This window comes from Eleutherodactylus coqui, chromosome 8 (genome assembly GCF_035609145.1).
Source record: "Eleutherodactylus coqui strain aEleCoq1 chromosome 8, aEleCoq1.hap1, whole genome shotgun sequence".
In the NCBI taxonomy this organism is placed as follows: Eukaryota; Metazoa; Chordata; class Amphibia; order Anura; family Eleutherodactylidae; genus Eleutherodactylus; species Eleutherodactylus coqui.
The window spans coordinates 129,731,251-129,754,649 of NC_089844.1; the positions used below are offsets into that span (position 1 = coordinate 129,731,251).

At 44.9% G+C, this 23,399-nt stretch overlaps 2 protein-coding genes across 2 annotated transcripts in view; one reads left to right on the forward strand and one right to left on the reverse strand.

The window, feature by feature from the left end:
* BRAT1 (BRCA1 associated ATM activator 1) lies at positions 1–16,882 on the forward strand. Its single transcript, XM_066576406.1, has 14 exons — positions 1–73; positions 3,331–3,465; positions 3,551–3,705; positions 4,910–5,054; positions 5,826–6,195; positions 7,745–7,864; positions 9,227–9,318; positions 9,789–9,907; positions 11,080–11,266; positions 11,395–11,468; positions 12,502–12,595; positions 14,401–14,499; positions 14,637–14,797; positions 15,831–16,882. The coding sequence occupies exons 2-14, from the start codon at positions 3,339–3,341 to the stop codon at positions 16,524–16,526; spliced, it is 2,439 nt and encodes an 812-aa protein (XP_066432503.1). The 5' UTR covers positions 1–73; positions 3,331–3,338; the 3' UTR covers positions 16,527–16,882.
* KDM8 (lysine demethylase 8) overlaps positions 16,578–23,399 on the reverse strand; it is a 14,775-nt gene continuing 7,953 nt past the window's right edge. Inside the window, exons 5-9 of the mRNA XM_066576407.1 lie at positions 22,551–22,683; positions 21,609–21,653; positions 19,630–19,779; positions 17,106–17,198; positions 16,578–17,034 (exon numbers count right to left, since the gene is read on the reverse strand). Of these exons, the coding sequence (XP_066432504.1) occupies positions 16,870–17,034; positions 17,106–17,198; positions 19,630–19,779; positions 21,609–21,653; positions 22,551–22,683 (586 nt within the window). The 3' untranslated portion in view covers positions 16,578–16,869. The remainder of the gene's footprint in view (positions 17,035–17,105; positions 17,199–19,629; positions 19,780–21,608; positions 21,654–22,550; positions 22,684–23,399) is intronic.

Here is a 23,399-nt window from a genome sequence, read left to right on the forward strand (position 1 = left end):
CCCCCGCGGCCTCCAGGATTTCCAGCATGCTGTGACTACTGGGGCAGTTCGGTAGTGGTGTATACATATATCGGTGAGGAGGAGGGCTGATACCTCTGTATAGGAGGCCCCGTGTATATGGCTAGTAAGGGCTGCAGTTGCCCATAGCAACCAGGGAGACTCCAGCATTTAAGGGCAGGTTGAAAATGAAAGCAGTGATGTGATTGGTTGCTGTGGGCAACTGCATCCCTCTCTCTGCACTAGATGTATGCATGAAGCCATGGGGATACGGCTGGTTATAGGGTGGATGGGTCAGACATGGCGGCTGTTTCTGGGAAAATCAGTAAAAGGGTTGATGCCCGCAGGTTAAGTCATCTGTAGTTAATTGCTGGGGGCGGATGGCGTCATAGGGGACGGCAGCGGACGCGCCATAGCTGGCTGCACTCCCATTGAAGTCCACGGAAGCTGAGGCAGCTGCTACACTTCCGTCTCCGCAGGATGTTTTTCAAAGGACGCTTTCACGGCATCCCAACCAACCCGTCTGAACGCGCCCTTCGGGTGTGGACACACCCATGATTTGTCTGTCCAATTTTTGGACAGAAATATGAAAATAGAAGCCATTCATTCGCACCGGTGGTTTTTGACTATTTGCGTCCGATTCTTGGACCACATTAGGGCGTATAATGTCTGGCGTCCCGTACATCGGGCGGCACACGAACGAGATCTTGGGTATAACTCACAATTGTCTGTGTGCCTATAGCCTTAGGTTAATTTCACACGGGCGGGTGCGATATCGACAATGAATTAATTTCACGCGGCCTGATATTGCGCTCACCAACATGCGATTTCCCTGCGTATGCAAGGCGTTTTTATATCAAAACCTCCTCGCATCACTTCGGGGCAGTAGTGGAGTATCTCCCGTTCTTTTCAATGGGAAGGTATCGCATCGCACTTGCGTGCACCTAATATGTGGTGTGACGCTACCGCCGGCCTCACGAGGGCACAATCAAAGATAGGACGTGCCGCGATTGGTTTCACTCACTGCAGAAAAACATCGCTCATCTGTGTGACCCCATTCAAAATAATGGGGTTCATATTCGTGCGAGGTTTGTGCGTCTTGCAACACAGCCTTAGCCTGGGTTCACACAGGGCGGATTTGCTGTGGTTTTGCCGCGGATTGCCGTTGCATATCCGCACTGCGGCAAAACCGCTGCGTTTGCAGTGCAATGCAGCACAAATGAGATTTGCCAAAAAGCTGTTCTCACAGGACGGATTTTTTTCCGCACAGCCGCAGTGCGGATTTGCAATTGCGTTGCGGTTTTAAAAGATGCAGCATGTCCATTCTTTGGTCTTTTCCGCAGCGCTTTTTTGTCCATAGGCCTCTATGGACGCAGCCAAAACCGCGACAAATACGCAGCAAAAGTAAAAAAGTGCTGCGGAAAAAAACGCTTGCGGATATTTCCGCACAAAAATCCGCAGCAAAATCCGCAAACCAAAATTAACATTTGAAGCGGTTTTGCTGCAGAAGCAGTTCTGCGTCAAAACCGCGACAAATCAGTCCTGTGTGAACCCAGCCTTAGAACAAAAAAGCTTTTATCCACAATTTTCCCTTAACCCCTTAATGATGGGCCCACTTTAGCGCTCATGCCCACCAACGTATTGGTAAAACATTGTATGTCTCCGATATTTGTAGACACAGGCTGTGCCGGCAGAGGCTGCGGATGGCACTGCGCTCCATTCATTACAATGAGAGATTCCCAAGTGCTTTCTGTACTACCTGACCTGCACTTCCTTCATTCAGGGACTGATCACTCTCCGGTCTCGTGATTAGTGGAGGTCACAGAGTGGTAGAGTTGGAAGGGACCTCCAGGGTCATCGGGTCCAACCCCCTGCTTAATGCAGGATCACTAAATCATCCCAGACAGATGTCTGTTCAGCCTTTGTTTGAACACTTCCATTGAAGGAGAACTCACCACCTCCCGTGGTAACCTGTTCCACTCATTGATCACCCTCACTGTCAGCTAGTTATCCCGTGGGGTACCCCTTTAAAGAGTAACAGTACTTTTCAGAAACCTTTGCTATCGGAGAGACATGTCAAAAGTTTTGATCAGTGGGGTCCTGCTGCTGAAACCCCCACTGATCGCTAGAACGAGGGGGAACAGCACTCACCTGAGCACTATTCTCCACTCCCCCGGCTGTCTTTGCTGGTTTTTGGATCCCCCTGACAGCTTAAGGGTGCACTCAGACGACCGTATATCGGCTGGGTTTTCACGCCCAGGCGATATACGGCGTCTCTCTCTGCAGGGGGAAGAGGCTGGAAGAGTCGGGAGCAGTGCTCTGAGCTCCCGCCCCCTCTCTGCCTCCTCTCCACCCCTCCCTGCACTATTTGCAATGATAGGAGCCGGGACGGGCGTGGGGCTAAGTTCCGGGGAGGCATCACACTCGCGTTCACCTAGCACGTAGTGCAACGCTACCGCCGGCCTCATTGAAATCAATGGGCAATGCTAAGGCTGCATCCGCACGGGGGCCAATTTGCAACTAAATGTTCGCAGTGGGCATTCCGGAGCAGATCAGCAGTGGGCAGCCTGCCTCTAAACCTGAACTGTTTGGTGCAGATTTTGGGGCAAGTTTTATCACGTATTTCTGTTTGAAATTCACCCCCTCACTGAAAAGAGAAGAAGTGAACTCCGCAGCGCAAACGGCGATTAAATATACATGCTGAGGAATTCAATACCGCAACGCATGTCAACTTCCACATTGGTTTTAAGCAGACTATTTCCGCAGGTTGTGGATGAGATTTTCAAAATCTCATCCAGCTTACTACTGTAAATACCGTGGAATGTCCGCATGGAGGGTCCGTACGGAAATTCCACAGGAAACCTACCCCGTCTGGACTTCCCCTAATAGGTCGATGTGCTGTCCGTGTTCAGTCAGTAAAACACGGATAAGAAAATCGCCCATCCGAAGGAGCTCTTAGTGGACTGTAGACGTTGGAGTTCTTTGTAAATCTTCCGGGGAGACTCGCTAACAATCTGATGTCTCGGCTCAGCCGGATGGTCTCTTGATGTGAGGAACAAGAATTGGATGTTTTTTTTTTTAATTAACCGATTCTGTATTTCTCAGAGATAAGCAGCTACATAAGTACTTGGTAGCTGCTTATTGCATTCCCTTCTTCTGTTCTAGTGGGGTAGAACACATTGATAGACGTACGTGGGCATGTGCCAAAATGGGCAACCATGTTGGGGCAGCTGCAAGAGGGCCGATGAGAGTGTTGCTGTCTAGAAGTCCTCACGAAGGGACCTTGTGGGCTTGTAGCTGCTAATGTATTCTAACGCCTTGTATTTTGCCCAGGGGTCACTATGGACGTGGAGTGTTCCCAGCTTCTGCCTGATGTCTGTGGGGTCCTGGTTGACAACAGGCAGCTTATTACAGATGACTCCATCTATGAGAAGCTGCTGGACTGGTTTAGGTGCCTGCTTGAGACGGGTAACGTGCGCCCGCTATGGCTGCGTCCACATTTATGTTAGCTGTACTTTCTATTATGTTGACCGTTTTCTTCTCTTTCTTGTAGTTACGGCTGAGGGGCTGCTGAAGGAGAATCCATGTATTCCAGAACTCTTCCAACAGGTGCTGCGTATAGAAGAGGTGGACCACAGCCTCCTCGCCTTTGCTATCAGATTAGTTGGAGTCTTGGCGGCTCAAGAAGAAGGTTTTAAATATCTGATGGTGAGTAAAGACCAATTCTCTTCAGGGGAGTATGTAATCTCTCGGTTGGCTGTATTCAATGTAGTACAAATATGAGGATAGGGGTGCGTTATACACTGAAGGGACCCTTTATTAGAGATGGAGACCCATCACGATTGGAGCTTCTATGTATGGAATTAAGACCTGTGACCCCAAAGTACAGCATAAAATCAAGCAGCAAGTTTCCGTGGATCACTTTCAGTTTGAATCCACATTAGATGGGCAAATCCAGCGATCTGAACAACTTTCAACAAGGTCTGGTCATTAGTGGTAGACTAGCCGGGGCCAGGATTTCACTGCCAACCCTGTGGGGTTCTCTTGTGCAATGAGGTGTCTGGATTATACAGAGAATGGTTGGATTGATGAAAGTATCTAGTGAAAGGCGATCCTGTGGAAGGAAACAACTCATCAATGAAAAGGGATCAGAGGAGGATGTCAGGAATTGTTCTGATGAACAGGCAAATTGCAGCCAATTACATCCCTGGTGCTCCAACTAACGTTTCTAAATGCAAAACTTGTCGTTCCTAAGCACAGATGGGCTACAACAGCTGACGACCAGTTCCAGAGCCATTACTGTCTAAGAGAAACAGAAAGTTGAGACTCCTGTTGGCAAAAGAGCATAAAACTTGTATCACTGAGCGGAAAAACATCACCTGGTCAGATGAATCCTAATTTCTGTTGCATCGTGCTGATGGGAGTCAGAATTTGGCGCAAACAGCATGAATTGATGACCCCTTCCTGTTAGCTGAGGATGTCAGCACCTCCATCTAATTTGCAGCAAATACAAGAAGCTTCCTGTCCATTTAGGCCAATATTCCTGCAGAACGGTCTTAACACCGAGTGGGATCCATACCACAATGCATTGCTGCGGTTCTGAAAACCAAACTAGGTCCAATGTGCTACTAGATGGAGTTTCTGATAGAGTGGTCATTCAGTGTACATATGCGGCAGGGGTTTGACTTTCCTATAGACTAATATATTAATTCTGCCCAAGACCACGTCTTCCCCTCGCCTCCTTAATATGTAAGTGTCTTACAAGTGGTTTACACATAGGGAAGTCAAAAAGATGGAGTATGATAAAGGAATGTTTAGTGGGGATGCATACGAGGCGTTGTCCGTGGTTTGTCTCCATATGCAGCATGAACGGTTTGTCTGCTTTTCCTAACTCTCCTCCTTGTTCATTCAGTCTGATGGTGTCATACAGAACATGTTCGGAGAGCGTATCTACACCAAGGATACATGGAAGGATGCGTCCATCAGAAGAGCGTGGATCCAAGGCCTGCGGAGTATGGTACAGCACCACGAGGCGTTACGCTTTCTGCATTTAGGAGGTAGGGGCAGTACTTAGAGATACTGTGGTGCTTCTTGTGTAAATCTCTTGTAGCTTACTATTAGGGCCTCATTCGCACAGGATAGTGTGATATCAGGCCGGCTCAATATCGTACTCACCAATATGCGATGTCCCTGCGGAAGTAGCAATCCTCTGTCGTGGCTTTTGACTGCAGTGGAGGATCGCAGAGTGTTTCCCATTGTTTTCAGTGGGAAACCTTGCATCGCACTCGCGTGCACCTAGCATGCCTTATGATGCTTTGCAGACCCTATTGAAGCAATGAGCGATGCGTTCAGAGGGAACACCCAAATTTAGGACATGCTGCAATTTTTTATTTTTTTTGTTTTCCTTTATAAATTTTTTTTTCCTGCACTGCAATGTGGGAAAAAAAATCGCTTATGTATATGGACTAAAATGAGTATTGCTGCATGTGCAAAATGATCAGATGCAACTGGGAGGGGGCGTAGCTTGTTGGGGGCGGCACAAAGCATGCACTTCTTCATATATTAGGCTCATTGAGCTCCAGGAAAAATAATGCTAAGACCAGCATTTGAAACGCCGGTCTTAATAAACTTCCCCCTATAGGCTTTATTAGGGCCGTCTAGTATCCAGAGCGGACAGCCAGTAACAAATGGCGACTCTTGCTCAGGTTATGGCCCATCCACGGATCATATGTTTGAGCATCTATTTGAATGACTAGTATGCAGTAGTACGTTTTTCCTGTTTCGACCTTATGTAGCATCTAAGTGTTTTTGTTTTCTGTCTCCCACAGGAATAATAGAGACAATGTTGAACCTGCTGATGGACTCCAGCCTGTTTGTGGCATCTGCGGGCAGTGACCTTGTAGCCTACATTTTTGTCATGTTTGTTAAGCTGACGGGACATTCGGCAATCGACCGTGTATCTGATCTGCCTGAAGTAGCCTTAAGAATCCTTCGTCACTTGGAGAAGCTACTGATTTCTGATGTTTCCCAATCAGTTACTCAGTCACTAAAAGCTCTGACCGCCATCTTTAGAGACTGCACTGACACAATGGCCGAGGTGCTGTGGCCACGTATAGCAGAACTGGTAAATTCTCTTCTGAAGCAGAAGCCTATTCATACTGCACCTCATCTAGAGGAACTGTTGCTTGCCATGACCAGGTAAGTGAAAAATGATGTGGTGTTTAGCCCCTTAACGCTATAGGGCTTAAGTTTATGTCCTGGTTGCCTGGTACTTACAGCAACATGATATAACTTACAGCCTGTGCATAGCACGGGCTTAGAAGCAATTCCCATTAAAAAATAAGTAAATAACAAAGCCAAAAAGTTTATTTTGTTCATTTTGCCTCCCCCCCAAAAAAAACCATAATAAGGGTGCATTCAGATGACCGTATATCGGCTGGGTTTTTCCGCCCAGCCAATATACGTCGTCTCTCTGCAGGGGGGGGAGCCTGGAAGAGCCAGGAGCAGTGCTCTGAGCTCCTGCCCCCTCTCTGCCTCCTCTCCGCCCCTCTGCACTATTTGCAATGGAGAGAGGCGGAACAGGGGCGGGGCTAATTCTCAGAACTTAGCCCCACCCCGCCTCCTTTCATTGCAAATAGTGCAGAGGGGTGGAGAGGAGGCAGAGAGGGGGCGGGAGCTCAGTTCCTGCTCCTAGCTCTTCCATCCTTCCCCCCCCCCTCCCTGCAGATGAGGATACTGTATATCGGCTGGGCGTGAAAACCGAGCTGATATACGGTCGTCTGAATCCACCTTAAAAGTAATGAAAAAAGTTGTATGTACCCCAAAATGGTACCAATAAATACTACAGCTCATAAGGGAGATGGAATAATACCTCCACAGTGCCACCTATTGGAAGGCAGCATTCCTTCAAGCCAAAGTTAGGCTCTTTATACAAGCCTTGTAACAATGACTGGAAATTAAAAGCAAAGCCAGACTCCATATACAAACAGCTGTTTCAGGGTGTTTGCTCTTCATCAGTGTATAGTAGGAGTCTGGCTTTGCTAGTGAGAGGCCTGGGACACAGGTCAGAAACGCTATCTTTTTTCCTTAAGGAGAAAAGATAGTGTTTCTCACCCCTGTCCCAGGCCATGTTAGAGCAAGGTCCAGGCGCAGTGAGGCAGTCTTACTAATAATAATTGTGCCTAGAACTTGTCACATGTGCCAAAATCTTGCGCAAATGCACCAAAAATAAATATTTCAGTTCACCTCGCTTGACAAGGGGCATGGGTTTTTAACCCATAGATTTTTAAGGCATCTTGGTAAGGTATGCAATACATGCTCTTATTGCTGGGGTCTCAGTTTTAGATGCACTAAACCAATAAACAAAAATAGCGGCAAGGGTGCACCTGCTTTTTAAGGATTATGAAAAAAGTCCAGTGATGCCGTAATCCTTAAAAAGAAGGTGCACCCTCGACACTATTTATGTTTATTGTTTAGGTGCATCTAAAACTAAATACATTTCGCAACTCTCATCATTTTGTGTACACAGTTCTTATAGAGACCTATTTGTCTCCATGGTAACAGACTACAAACAATCTTTGTGTAGTCTGGTCCTGTAGTCCTTTGATGGACCATTTGTCCCCACATCTTCCTAACCTACCAAGAAGTAGAGGACATATGGAAGGTGTGTGACTCTTGTTAAAGACGGGGCTAAACAAGGTTCGGGTGGCACTTTTTTTCCTCAAAATGTTCACATTTGTTGGTCTAGATTTCCAGTTCTGTGTAATCCTCAACACAATCTATGGGCGTCCATGAAGCAGGCACTGAGAAGTCTAAGTCCATTCCAGGCTGGTTCCTTGGCATTTGGCATTTTAAAGTCCAAGTCCTGGTAAGCACAACTTTCAGGTTTATCATTGAGGGAGTATCCCCTGTTTTGTAAGGTGGCGGCAGATTAGTTTACTAGTGTCCTACCAGATTATCACTGTCCCCTCCTTCAACTTTATTCTATGCACACATCATTGGCACCTTGCAATGTTATTTCATGTACAGCATTAGGATAAGTTCACATGGGCGTATGTGTATTTCAGTCCGTGAAGGCGCAGTGTTTTCACGGAATGGAAATCGCCCATTCCCTGTGTATTACGTTCCTTCTACGTTTTTCTAACACGCATAAACGCACTGCATATTCACGCATGCAGAAATAAAACGTAGAACGGCCCATTGTTTTAATGTGCAAGTATGTGGTGGCTACGCAGGTTTCCTGTGTATTCAGTGGGTATTTACATGGGCCCATTACCTTCTATACAGCCACTATACTGTATGTTCATAGGGCTTTAAAAAGAATCTGCCATCACCTTTCTGGCTTCCTCTGGGAGAATAAGGCGTGACGATTGCTATGATGCGTCTGTTATATGTGTCTGTACAGTAGTTTGTCAGAAACGTACACGTTATCAGTAGCGTAAAACACATAGAGGACCACAGGAAGTGGTCCTCGATATTCATGAGCTGCAGGCTAACTCCACTCTCCAGTCACTGATTGATAGCTGTCTTTCTTTGCACAGGGTCATTGCAGAATGGGGTGGACTAATTGCAACACCAACAACACCATAAACTAAAGCACCTTTTACACAGGACAAGTGTCGGGCAAATGATGCTCGACGCTCGTCCCCTTTTATACTCGCTCCCATGCTGTTACACAGGAGCGAGTATCGCTGGATCGTTCACAGCGTGGCCAGCAGGGAGGTGAGGCGGTTGGAGGAGAGTTCTTTCCCCCCACCTCTCTCCATTCACTGTAAGCAGCGGCCGTTCAGACCGAACAATGTGGTGTTTGGTTTTTAAGCATGCTGAAACTGGATGATTCTCGTCCAATCGTTCAGTTTCTGCAAGCTTTTACACGGGACAGATTGCCATGTGCGCTTTCTTCCATACAAGTCTATGGAGAGCATGGGCACAGAAACCTGAAAAGTCACATTTCTGTGTGGCAAGTGACTTTTGGCAGGTAACAGCGCAGACACCGGAGCGTGGGCAAGTATACAAATACATCCTCTGGCTCTGTGTCACTAACAGCACCATAACTTAGTTTTTGGTGCTGTAAGTATGTGGCAGGTTTCCTTTAAACCTCACACACGTGTATTATACTGTAAATTACACGAAAAATCCACAGTAATTCTGCAGCGCGTCAATTAACCCTTTTATTCCCTCTCCTTAGACTATATACATTATGTATTTTATGTTTTTGCTTTCTTTCCAGTCCCCAGGACGTCAGCCTGCAGGCTGTGTGTGTTCTGCTGCAGCCACTAGACTTTATACTGAGAAGCTCAACTACAGACTTTGGCCAACCAGGTATTATCTAATTTACTGACTTAGAGGGGCTGTCTGGTTACAGGATAACATGCCCTCTTTAGTGCTAAAATAAGAAGAGGAGCGGAACTTACCAGTTCCCTGCTGCCACAATCCAGCGCTGCAGCCCTGCTGTTGTCCTGGCAATTCTTGTGAAAGATTTCATCACCAGATGTCAGCTGACCGCTCGTTCTTCTGGCATCCGCACTCACATCCTTATCATCATCATGCCAGGAGTTTGGGAACATGATGCTGCTGCTTGATTGGTTGCAGCGGTCACCTGACTTCCGATGAAATCATCTGTCACAACAAATGCCTGGACCATAATGGGGCTGCAGCGCTGGATCGCTGCGGCATGGAACAGGTAAGTACTGTTCCTGCAATTTAGTAAACGGACAACCCCTTTAATGTCATAAATGCTGTATAGTAGAACAAAGCGATATTTTTGTTAATGTTGCTCCTCTTATTTTTAGGCTTTCTTGATGAGTTTGTGTCTGATCCTGCCGTAGTTGAGAATCTTTTGTCTGAAAAGACCTCGTGTGTCAGCCTCTTATGTCAATGTCTGAGCCATCTGACGGAGCTGTGTGAGAAGGTAACTTCTAAGAGACATTAGATCTTACATCATTGTAAAGAAGGTCACTGCCTATATTACTTTGTACAAAAATCTGATTTGTCTGGGAATAAGAACAAGGAAAACATGGAGGTGTAACCGCTGCCAATCCACCGTGTCCTTTCCTCAAGCAGCAAGGTGCCAATTTACCTGGGAGCTGTAGCCTAGAGTAATATGTGACAGATGGGTTGCTACGGACACATTGCCTGACAACCACTGTTACGTGACTCTGAAACACTGTATCCATAGCTAAAATTATGCCTCAATGAGGGCATTATTAATCAGATTTTCCTGAAAGAGAATGTCGGGTGACCTATGCCTACTGAATGACTCTCAGCACTTGGTAGGGCACTTAGAGACCTGCCACCACATACCTTTCATGGCTTATTGATTGTAGCAGAAAAGAAGTTGAATGCGGTATGCAAATCATATTCAAAGCCTGACAGTTGTTGTTGGTCCCACTCGTGAACCGTTCTTAATGCCTTCCCCTCGGTTTGGATTGACGGTTCTAGCCTTAGGTGATATTACTGTATGCAGCATTGAAATTGGGTGCGGCGCATGCGAGGTATCACAAGAGGGTGAGTATTACGCATGCGCTGGGCTGTGAACAAAGAGGTGCATGTGCAAAATTTCAATGCAGCATACAGTGATGTCACCTAAGTCTAGCGCTATCAATCAAGGCCAGGGGGCAGGAGCTGGGTGATGTTTAGCAACGACAACCAGAGCACTTGCTAAATTTGGGGATCACCCTCGAGGCACTTGTGACGTAATTTGCATGCAACGCTAGACTTAATTTCCTCTACAGTTAATAAGCTATGAATTGCAGAAAGCCATGTGCCCACATCTATAAGTGCCATACCAAGTGCTGTGAGTCCTTTGGGAGGCATATGTATTTCTCTAAAGCAGGTAACAGACAAGCGTACTCCAGCTGCTTAATACGAATGGGTGGCCCACTTGACTGCGGGTAGCCTAACTCAAACTGTGAGCTTCCTATGATCCTCATAGCTCGGGTTAGGAGACCTGCGGTCAGGCCGGGATACCCATCTATATTACAAATGCTTAAATATGGCTGGAATATGATCGCCTTTCACCGGCCTAATTGCACAGGTGGAGACCTTCTTTAGGACACGTTGATTTCATTTTCCTTTCTCCAGGATTGTCTTGCTGTGTCGTTTCCCCATAGCTCTATACAGAGTTCTGTGCTGCTGATTCTCTGCTATTGCATCGGACAAGCCGTTTCTTCGTCAACTGCAGGGTCCAATCTGGGCAGGTCACTGATAGGTTCTCTTCGCGTTCAAAGATCAGCGTTGGATGCGATCGGAGGTCTTTCTCGTTGGCCATGTGAGACAAATACTGACTTAATATTTATAGTACATAGTAGTATATTACTATCATGTGTACCTGCACCTCGATCATTTATCATAACTGTTCCAGTCATCTGTCTTATTAACATGCAATTTCTTTTTTAGTGATACCAGACTCCCCGATAAAGACATGTAACGTGCTCACTGCTTATGTAGAGAACCCAGAAACCGACCCCACAGTAAGAACCCTTCATTACTACACGACTGTCCGTGCCTTAATGCATTTGAGGTTTCAAGAGATTCAGTTTTTGATTTAGTTTTTCCCACTTTTTTGCTGCCCTGCTGTTTGCAATCCATTTAAAGATTTGGAGCACATCTTAAGCCACTTCCCATGCTGCTGTTTTGCATAGCCCTGCTCCAATCAGAATCCGTTGCATATAGCAACTACCAGTGTTCCTAGGTGCCTGTTACTAGAGAAGCTATATGCCCAACGACAGGCAGTGGATTGCCAAAATGTTAAAAGGGAGACCCTGAGTAGCTGCCACGTCAAATTTGATTTTCAGTTGTAAAACAAAAAAATGTTAATGCAAGTATACCACAAGATTGGTGATACACACATACACTGTTAGACAAGCATAAATGACGTGAAATGGTTAGTGTCTGTTTAAATGCAGTTAGTAGATAAATACAGAACTAATTTGTGATTAGGGTTAGTGATATTTAGGACATGGCGTTTTTTTTACTCTTTTTTTCCATATTGCACATTGAATAAAATAGTATTTCTATTCTCCTCTAACTGGCTATGACCGAATATCAATATTGCAGTAGATCTGATTAGTATTTCTACAGCGTCAGACCTATATTGAGCTATTCTCTGTACAATGTATGGGATGGTGGAGGTCAGCACTTCTGTGATTTAACCGTCTCTAATTGCCAAACATATATTCCCACCTTATACCGTGATGGTATATCACTAGGATATGTCATCCCTCTGATTGGTGGATCTCCACTGATCCTGAGAAAGAAGGGGCTGCAGTGTTAATTTACTGCTGCGTCCCCTTCAAAGTTGTCCTCACAGAGCGGCGCTCCCAGATACCCATCTTTTCTTTTTTTGCCAAGCGGATTTCAAATTTGTACTGTAGTTTGTACAAATGAATGGGATTTGTCATGGAATCAGTGCGGATTCCATGTCAGTTTCCACCATGTGTACACAGCCTTGCTGTATCTTACTGTAAGAATGTAAAGTTTACTGCATCCCTGTCTCCACTTTAGGTTCTGAAGAAGGCATTCCAGGCATCGCTGAAGTGGCTCCAGGCCTGGCACACATCAGATGAGCACTGGGCAGAGGGCAGACGGTTTCTTGAAGGTCTGATACAGATACACACATTCTTGTGAAAAATACATTCTCTAATATGCTAAGACTAAAATCACATCTGCCCCAGGGATTCTGTTTTCCTGTTCCGTTAGTGGAGCAGGAAAACGGAATCTCCTAAATTAACTGATCCGTCTCATAACGAAACCAAACTGTGCCAAACGGACCCTATTGATTATAATGGGGTCCGTTCAGTTCCTGCACCTGTACGACATTTTTACTGGACAAATAAAGTTTTGCATGCACAACTCTTTCATCCGGGTTTGAACCGGAGGCTCTGATTGGAGGCTCAGGCGCAGATGTGAATAGAGCCTAAGACGGACATTACGTTCCTCACCATATCCTGAAACAGGGTGCTTACATACTGTTTGCTAGGATGTCGGAGGTATATTTCCTAACGTATACCTTGAACCGCTGCCGCAGTATAGGTGTACAGTGAAATCTGTGACCACTAGGCTCTAGAGATGAGCGAACGTACTCGGTTCGGGTGTTTTTGCACTCGAGCACCGCTTTTTCTGAGTAACTGACTACTCGGACGAAAAGATTCGGGGGGCGGCGTGGTGGAGCGGGGGGTAGCAGTGGGGAACGGGGGATCTCTCTCTCTCTTTCTTTCTTTTATTTTTTTTACTGGATATCTCTGTATAGAATAGAGCAGCAGACTTTACTATGTCTTATAGCAGGGAAATAGGAAAGTAGGCCAGATGAAGGCTTAAAAAACACTCTTCCGGCCTCCGTCAGGTGAAGGGGGGCTATGGATGTTTATTTGCAAGGACTTTTCCAGTCTCTGCAGTAAATGGACACTATAAAACACACTGTGAAGCCACCCAAAGTGAACAACTGCCCCAGAGCTCCATAATAGCGTACCAGAAAATTCTCACTACCCATTACATTTTAAATAAACTCATTTAACTCTTTAACAGCATAGCGTTTTTTCCCCCTCCCCCACTCAACCCTCCTTCAAAAATTCATAACTTTTATTCCTCCACCGATGTAGATGTCTAAGGGCTTGTTTTTTGCGGGATGAGTTGTATTTTTCAATGGTAACATTTCATATACCATATAATATACTAAAAAGCTTTTAAACATTTCTAAGTGGAGTGAAATGGGAAAAAAAAAGACGCAATTCCTCCATCTTTTTCGGTGTATGTGGTGGGGGACTTGCGAGCTTTTTATTGCTCATATAGCATAATGCTGTACCATAGTATAACATTATACTGCAGGCCTTCTGTCAAGAAATGCCACGGGCACACTCTGATAGACAGTCAGTCTTGGCAGCTCTAAGGGGCCTTCAGAAGCCCCAACCCCCCGCCCCCCCCCCCCCCCCCCACCGCTGCTATGAACAGCACGTCACGCTCTCATTGCTAGGAGGACATTTGGGACCTACGATCACCGATCAGGATTAATAGCCATGATCAACGCTCATGCTGATTGCAACTGTTAGCTATCAAAGACAGCCAACACCAACTGTGCATGGAGCAGGGCCGGCTCCACACTCAGCGTGTAAATGTATGCCTGGTGTGCGGATCGGTTAAACCAGTGTTCCCCAACTCCAGTCCTCAGGGACCGCCAACAGGTCATGTTTTCAGGATTTCCTCAGTGTTGCACAGGTGATGTAATTATTGTCAGTGCCTCAGACATTACCACAGGTGCTCTTCCCATAGGAGATCCTGAAAACATGACCTGTTGGTGGTCCCTGAGGACTGGAGTTGGGGACCCCTGGGTTAAACGATGTAATTCATAGCTGAACGTGCAGTTAATAAATCCCAGCTTGATACATAATGGTTTACTTTATTTTCCAGGTCTTTGTCCTGTGATGATGAAACGTCTTTGTAGTCCTTCTTGGGAGGTTCGCGACACCACATTAGAGTTCATCACCAACATCACGGCTTCTGTTGAAGGTACCCAGAATTCACTGCTGTCTAGTGAACATACAGTAGATCCATATAATATGACAAAAGACTAAGCCCCAAATTAATTTTTCTTTCAATTGCGTCTTAAGTGTGAATGAGACCTTATACTATTTGTTTGGTTGTAGGACATGCAGAGGTTGTACATGTTCTGAGTAATGCTGGGATTCCACAGCTTGTCCTGGATCTTCTTAAGGACCCTGAGAGTTATGTTCGCGCAAGTGCTGTAACCTGTATGGCACAGATCATCGATCTCACTCATACTTCAGTGGAAACTTTAAAATGCGAGGTTGGTGTTTATCTGTTGGGAGTTGTTATAGTTAGGTGTAGGCTAGTGACAGACGGCCTTAAAGGGGTTGTCTGCTTTTTACTGCTTTTTACAGTTTTTATATCTTAAAAATAGGAAATCATACATTTTATAACTTAACTAAAGAAATAAAAACTGTAAAAATCAGTAGAAAGTCGACAATGCCTTTTACTGCGGGTTACGCATAAGGAACTCAAGAGTAACTCGCATTGAACAGCACACAGACTCCTGTCCGTGTGTTGTGCTATATACTTGGCTATGAAACAAACAGCAATAGGACATGTCATGAGTTTATTCACACGGATCATATGTGTAGCCTCATAGGCTATAATGGAGCCATGTACTGTCTGTGGAATTACATGGATGGGACACGGCCTGAAAATACAGCTGTGGGCCAGTAGCAGAGGGTTGAATTAACTCTTTCCAATCCAATGTGTATCCTGGTTTTCCTAGGGGGCTTACTCTTTTTCTGCTATTATACAATAGCACTATATGCTGGCTAAAGCCAGTACTGCATGAGGTGACACGTTGGATAGGCTCCGAAAGCAGAGAGGCTGGCAATATATAGTAGGAGAACCCCAACGAACGTCTTCCGACATTGGAGCTGTACAGCCTTAAATCATAATGTCTTCAGAGGTCAGACAGTGGATTGGAAAGGGTTAAGAGGCCAGTTGAGGAGAGGGGATAACTTGCTGATCACTAGGACCCCCAACAATCCCTAGAAATGGGGCTCCTACGTGTCCTCAAACGTGGGCAGCTGTGAGTTACCACTCCATTAATTTCTGTGGAACCACTGGAGATAAGAGTTCTAGTGCTTGGCTATTTCATTAAAATAAATGGATTGGCGGGGTGCATGTGTGACCACCACTGCCCATGCTTCAGGATGTGCTGGAGCCCCACCGCTATCCCCTGTCCCACCAGATAGAGGATAACACCATTAAGGGTATTTGAGGGATTAAGCAAGCCCTGAGCTAGAGGAAACGGATGTAATCAATAATTATGTCCTCTTTCACAGGATCTGGTGCCCAATCTAATGGACATCCTATGTCACGACACAGAAGGTTTTCCCAGGAGAGCAGTGGTAAAGGTATTCTGCAACTGGCTTAAAAAGGGTCACGTGCAAAAGTTCCAAGACTCAGAAACTTTTCTGTCACAGATTCTGGAGATAACGTGCAAGGACTTGGATTGGGAGGTGAAGGTCAATGCATTGGACCTTGCCAATTTTTATATATCCCAAATACTTGAAATGGGACCTTCCCAAAGCTGCCCATATACTATAGGGCTACCATCTAGCAAAAGTTCAGTTTGCATCTCAGATGCATTGATGAAATGCCAACAAGTGGGGCTTTTCCAGGCCTTATTGACTTGTCTATGCGACTGTGACCGACCAGTGGCTTTAAAGGCCTGTGAAATCCTCTTTGCTGTGAAGGCAGAACTGTGCGATGGAGACTCCTATTCCTCAAAACTGCATGGAAGAGACTGGCTGGAGCACACCATAAAAGAACAGCAAGTTACACGCCGGGCTGGTAGTGGAGACGGGCAGCAATGTCCAGAATGGATCACTGGGGTGTTAAAAAAGATTGATTTGGAAAACATGATGTGTTCCCTATCAAAAAGTAGTGATTATTTACGGGAAACACCTTTGTCACTGCTGCAGGACATCAAAGCCACCTTATGGGGGGGAGAAATGCATGATGCCGATTGCTATTGATATGTAAAGTTTAAAGGAAAACTGTCAAAAGGATATTTTTTAAACTTTTTTTATTGAAGCTATAAATTTGAATACAGCACCAAAGAGTTTCTATACATTAATATATCCATAATGTACATAGGGCATGGGACTAGTAAACTGAATGCCAAGTGTATCCACAAGTCTATCTTGCCATATTACAGCCAATTCAACTGCACGTATTGTACCAATATTTAATAGTCCATATAGTGAATGTATCTCCTGGGCTCTTGCACTTCTATAGGGTCACTCTTACAGCACCATAGATCCCTAGGATTACATCAGCTCTGCACTTTCAATGACTGAGATTTGTTAAAGTTCATGGTCAAGACCACCAAAAACTGACTGAAAAGCTGATATCCAGAGCCCTAACATAATGCCACCACTTCACCGGGATGAATAGGATCTGTCCTGGGTACAGGATACACTCTTGATAAGCGGCTTGTGCAAAGTCAGGAAACTTGTCTACGTCTGGATTTTCAATGTCTACCTACGATGGATAAATGGCTGTTAGCATTATGATGTATAACTAAAGTCATTGTAAAGCAGAAGGTCACTTACCTGACTGGTGTTGTGTAGAAGGGAGCTATCAAATGGGTACAGACGCTCAGTTTCACTGACGGAGTACAAACGGAGGTACTTTCTGCCTACAATCTAAGGAAAAATTATATACATATATAGAACCTATTGCAGGTTATTATACATTCAGAGCAAGATATGAACCCGCAATCCCTTAATCACCGGCTCAATAGAGTTCGTTTTTGCCTCTAGATTTGAGCAGACAAAAGGGGTTTTCCGAGACATAAGAAAAAAAGTTAAGTCTTAAAATGAACTAAAATTGAATAATCAACTATCCCATCCGCTCCTCATCCAGTGCTGCAGCCCCAGTGCTTGTTGTATGGAACCCAGGAGAAGCAGTGATTCTTCTATGGTCGCTGAAGACTGAGTGGATGAGCGGTCAGGTGCACAACGAACCGCGTGGGACCGCCCACTGGACAGGAAGCGGCTGGGATAATTGATTATTCAATTTAAGTTCATTTTAAGCCCTTTTACCTTTTTCTATGTCCCCAAACACCCATTTAAATGCGCAGGTTATTACAGTCGTGCAGATATTTAATATTTTTGCATGTAATATATTCCCATTAAGAAACTATTTGAAATCTTTATTTTATATCTATAATATATTTACATACTAACTGCTAATACACTCTAACAGCAGGCCTAGCGTATAGTCATTGAGTCCTTTCTAAGCCCTCAGGGGGCTGACTATACATGGGCCCCCCACTAACTGTGTCACTGGAAAACCTGATGACCTATTAGAAAAGGGGTGTGCCCTTTGGTCATCAAAGGGCTAGAGGGCCAGGATCAGAGGTTCTGCCAATCCAGGTCGTTAGAACTAGAGCTTTCCTGTCTCAGAACATTGCTCTAAGAACAGTTTTTACTTACATCATTAAAAACGCTCTCCCCACTAACAGGTGATGCCAAAAGACAGTGGGTGGTTATTAAAGGAATTGTATTAGATTAAAGCAACACTCCAGTTTTGGGACAAAATACGGTCCTGCGACTGGAGTAGATGGGGGTATATTCCCTGCACTTGTTCTCTGCAGTCCATCTGATCTACCAGTTTTGGGTCCCATTTTTAGCCATCCAAAATGGCAAAATACAAGCTTCAGACTACCTAATCCCCATTGTGCATTGATTGTGTTAAGGCCCATTTAGACACAACGATTATCGTTCAACAGATGTCGCTCAAGCGACTTTTGAGCGATAATCGTTGTGTCATTTACAGCGCAAGATGATCACTCAGGCTGAGCGATCACCTTGCGCTGCCAGCGGAGGATGCAGAAGACAAGCGGGGTGTCTTCGCTTGTCTTCTGCATCCAGCTGTTCCCTGCTCCGAGCGCCCGGCTGTTAGACAGCCGAGCGCTCGGAGCGGAGGATGCAGAAGACAAGCGGAGTGTCCCCACTTGTCTTCTGCATCCAGAAGTTTTCTGCATGGAGCGCCCGTCTGTTATAAAGCCGAGCGTTCCCTGACGGGTATGGAGAACAGAGCTGGACCGCTCTGTTCTTCATAGACTGTGATCAGGGAGCGGGATACAGCTGAAACAATAGTATCAGCTGTAGCCCGCTGTGAATCCCTGATAAGGCTCATCGTTGTCTCTCAGCACGCTAAAAGACAGCAATGAGCGAAAACTGCACGATGTCAGTGCTGTTAGACACAACGATTATTGCTCAAAAGATGGCTTTTGAGCGAATTCTGAGCAATAATCGTTGTGTCTAAATGGGCCTTTGGACTAATAATGCATTAACAGCTCTGGACAATCAAAGAGCAGGTATAATGTGAACAGAACTGTCCAATCAGTGAGCAATACACAATGTGCATTAGGTAGTGAGAAAATCGCAGTGGTCATCTTGGATGGCAGAAAATCAGGACTGCGACTGACGGATTGGACAAACAAAAGAGAACAAGAAGTGCAGGTAATATACCCCCACCGATCAGCTGAGCAGGAACTATCATTGAAATTAATGGGAGCCATATCTGCAGTTACATGCGCCGGCCACTACATGGGAGGTTGGCGCGGAGACTTCCGCTCCAAATACACAGAGGACAGAGCAGAAGCCTCTGCACCAACATCCTTAAAGTGCCCGGCACTTGTAACTGCAGGCTCGGCTCCCATTGATTTCAATGAGAGCCATGCCGGCAGTTACAAGAGCCGGCCACTACACGGATCAACTATTGAAGACCTTGATGATAGGTCATCAATAGCATTCCACTGGTAAACCCCTTTAAGATGGTCATACACTGAAATATTTTGGCTGACATGACAATGGAATTCCTAATTACATTGCACATGGCCAACTTCGGGGCACTTCTGTTGACTAGAATCACTCAATATTACATTGTGTGGCGTGCAGCCGTGTCATAAATCTACCTTCTGTTCTGTAAGCTTTCCCCTACAATAATAGCCGGATCTATGGCAGGCTGGCTTATATTGCTGCCATGAAAAAGAAAGCTCCCAAAAATGTTACAGCTACACAGAAAATAAAACGCAGGTAATATACTATAAGAACCATTTGGACCCACCTGGGCTAGGAAGTTTTGCTGAGGGTCCTGATGAAGGGGAGAAACAGTCCCTGCCGGGCCAAACCAGGCATTAATAGTGATATCGTCTTCATCGCCTTCCCCGAGGCAGCAATAGTCTGGGATACCGATATCCTCCTTAAGTTCATGTATCTGTTCCCAAGACAGAAGACAGATCTCTACCGTTATTTTGCAGCTCTGTTACTGCCGCCTGCAATCCACCACATTCTCCTCAGTAAAGTCTATCGGTCATTTAGGTTTGATGAATATTTCATGCGGTTCTCAAATAACAGGAACACTCAGAATTTTACATATATCAAGTTTTGTCTTTCAAAAAGAGCTCCACCTATGTATTGTTTGTGTTACCTCTTCAAGATGTTAAAGGGGTTGTGCAAGAACGTGAAACCCAATCCTGAAAAACCTTTTTAACCCCTTAATGACATGGCTTTTTTTTCCTGGTTTTTCCTCTCCAGTTTCAAAAAAACAAAATTCTTATTTTTCCGTAAATTTAACTGTCTGAGGGTTCCTTTTTTTCCCTGAAGATGAGCGGAACCACGGCTGTCCAGCAATGTTATTAACCCCCTAAGGACCAGACATTTTTCTACAGATTTTATCCATGTGGTGGTTTTACTGCCCTATTTTTTTTTCCTTCAGCTACCAAAATTATTTTTGCTGTGTTTTTTCCCCCCGTGACATATAGGGTGATTTTTTTTTTAATGACTTTTTCACAGACTTTTTTTTTTCGTATTGTTGGGAGGAAAAAGATTTTTTTAACATTTATACTTGTTTATTTTAGCGTAAAGATACTAATTAAAAGAAAAGTAAGTGAGCAGGTTCTTCATTTCGTTTCAGACGTTTTAATATATGTTATGTAAGGTTTTCGATTACAGGTCACGTACGGCGAAAGTTTTAGTTGGCGTCGGCTTTGGGTCATTTTCTTTTTTATGTATTTTTTTCATTTTATTCTTTAATTTTCTCTTACTTATTTTTGTAACTATTTTTTTTACCATATATGTTCCCCATGACGTCATATAAAACCTCTGGGGGACATTCACATAGTCTAACAGCTGACAACCCCACCTGCTCCTACTTGATTGCAGGAGCAGAGGCTTTAATCCTGCAACATATTTTTGCTATTAGGCGGGATTGAAGCCCAGGACCAAGCAACGTGAATTTATAGCACTTGGTCCTTAAGGGGTTAAAGAGATTCTGTCACCAGGTTTGGGCAGCATGAACCTGGGACATGGATGTCTGTTGCCCGCGTGGTTGTATTCTGAAATGCTGTAGTATTTCAGAATAAATACACTTTGATGTTTGATTTAGAGCTGAGCTCCGGGTTACGAGCTATGATAGTGTCTCCCCACCTGCAGAGTGACAGCTCTCTTCCCGCTTCTGTATAGGAAGTGAGCTATCAGTCTTCAAACAGTGGGCGGGGAGAGGCCAGCGGGCCCATACGGTGGGCGGGGAGAGGCCAGCGGGCCCATACGGTGGGCGGGGAGAGGCCAGCGGGCCCATACGGTGGGCGGGGAGAGGCCAGCGGGCCCATACGGTGGGCGGAGAGAGGCCAGCGGGCCCATATGGTGGGCGGAGAGAGGCCAGCGGGCCCATACGGTGGGCGGAGAGAGGCCAGCGGGCCCAACCCCATGACCTGGAGCTCAGCTCCCAATCAAACTTCAAAATGTATTTATTCTCGAACGCAGTGGGTGTTTCAGAATAAAACACCCACATAGGGCAACAAGCATCCCTGTCCGGGGTTCACACTGCCCTGGTTCAGTAAGCACGAACATGATGCCAGAATCCCTTTAAGGGCTTTGGGGCTGGCGACTAATGTCATCTCAGTTGGGCCGTATTGTCTGGAGATCCACTGGGGTGATCTCTCAACATCCGGACTTATATTGCATTCACAGCCATCATGCAGTGCAGTACAAGGGGACTCGGACGTCTCCTAAACTAGAACATTAATTACAGTTATACACCTTTACCTGTTCAAACAGTTGATGCTGAGCGAGGTATCCCCTGCGAGCCGGCTTTATAAAAACAGATAAAGCAATAAATTAGACAATACAATGACAGCACAGGCCATCTTCATGACAGTAAGGACGGGTCAGACATCCATTATTGTACTTTTCCTGTCTTAAAGGATTTTATGCAAATAAAGCTTAAAGGGGTTCTCTGCTTTTGTTAGGTCCGCTTATAATAAACGAATCCCAGGGTGTCCTATGCTGGGACGGTCAGGGGTCAGCTGTAATCTATGGAGGAACCCAGCAGCAAGCTCTCAATTCCCCTGCAGAACTACAACAAGAAAAATGAAGTATTACCCAGTTCCCAGTGATATCAATAGGTTGTGAAAGCAATGCATGGACATGGCGGATCCTCCAGAGGGAGAGGGACCCTTGTAACTGCCCTGGATTCTTGGTAATAGATGAATAATCCTCAATTCAAGACTCTCATCTATTAACACACAATTCCCTCATAATACTGACGACGGCTTTCTAAACTAGGCAATCCATAAAATCTCAGGCCACGTAACTCCCATATACTTGGTTTTCTCACCATTCTCATCATTTCTAAAATATCTGCTTGCTCTCTCTGAATGAGAACATTTCTTATTAACATTCAGGAGCTAAAAACTTGTCCTGAAGCGCAACTTTTCTTATTTAGAGCTCATTCACATGACCGTGTGCGTGAGAAACGTGGTCATACGCAGTGCATTCGCTATCCATACACGGTCTCTACCGGCAAAACGCTGCAGGACTCCAGCAGCGTTTTACATATACGGTTGTTTTTAAATGTATATTTACCGCATAGGTTAAACATACATAGAAAAATTGCATATATTTACATCTAAGTTTAAGCATAAGTGTATTCTCTATTGTCCTGCAAACAACTCATGAATCCCCGGATGAGCAGCACGTGTTACCTACCTGATCCAGTATATAATTACTGATAAAGTCATTAACAGTCATCAGCCTCTGAGACCATTCTGCGTCCGTGTATCTGGATCCCAGCTCCACAGGTACAGTACGACAACCGGCCACTTTCTGTATATATTCCACACTGTTGGGTAGAAAAAAAAAATAGTGAATCAAACGTTTACTGATATAATCTAATATGCGAATTCAAACAGTGCGAACTACTACTTATGTACTGAGGTAGTCCTATTCAACGGGAGCTGCGCCTGCAATACCAACCCGGGCTGCACTATCTAAATACCCCTTTAACTGTTTAGATGCCATGGTCATTCCTGCCCGCAAAATCTCAGCAGCTAGCTTAAACGGGGAAGGCGGGAGTCCCTCCAGCATCCCATCAGCCCCCCTTGTGATAAGCCTATAAACTTGCATGGTAGCCCAGAGAAGGATCCCCGGGCTGCTGTGCATGTATGGCTATTAAGCTGCATCTATGTCCTTTGATAGGACTTGAGAAGCAATACTAAAAAGTACCAGATGCTGAAATATAGAAGTACTTTAATATATAGTACAAGTAATCAAGTGATCGCAAGTGGAACTAAATAAAAATGCAAAAGATAATAATATAAAAAATATACTAAAAAAAAGTTTCCCTTTTTCATATAAAAAAATAAAATAAACAAATTTGTATTGCCGCTTCTGTAAAAATCCAAACTGTAATAACATTACACTATTTATCCCGCATGGTGAATTGCGTAAGAAAAAAAAAAGTGCATTACCAGAATTCCATTTTTGAGGCAACCTGTTCTCTAAAAAAAAAATTGAATAAAAAGTGATCAAAAAGTTTTGTGTGTCCATTTTTACCGC

Bases quoted from the DNA above. Each gene is read 5' to 3' on its own strand.
- BRAT1 (XM_066576406.1), top strand. From the start codon at position 3,339: ATGGACGTGGAGTGTTCCCAGCTTCTGCCTGATGTCTGTGGGGTCCTG. The intron at 11,469-12,501 runs GTAAGAACCCTT...TCTCCACTTTAG, and splicing joins ACCCAGAAACCGACCCCACA to GTTCTGAAGAAGGCATTCCA. The intron at 14,798-15,830 runs GTTGGTGTTTAT...CCTCTTTCACAG, and splicing joins TGGAAACTTTAAAATGCGAG to GATCTGGTGCCCAATCTAAT.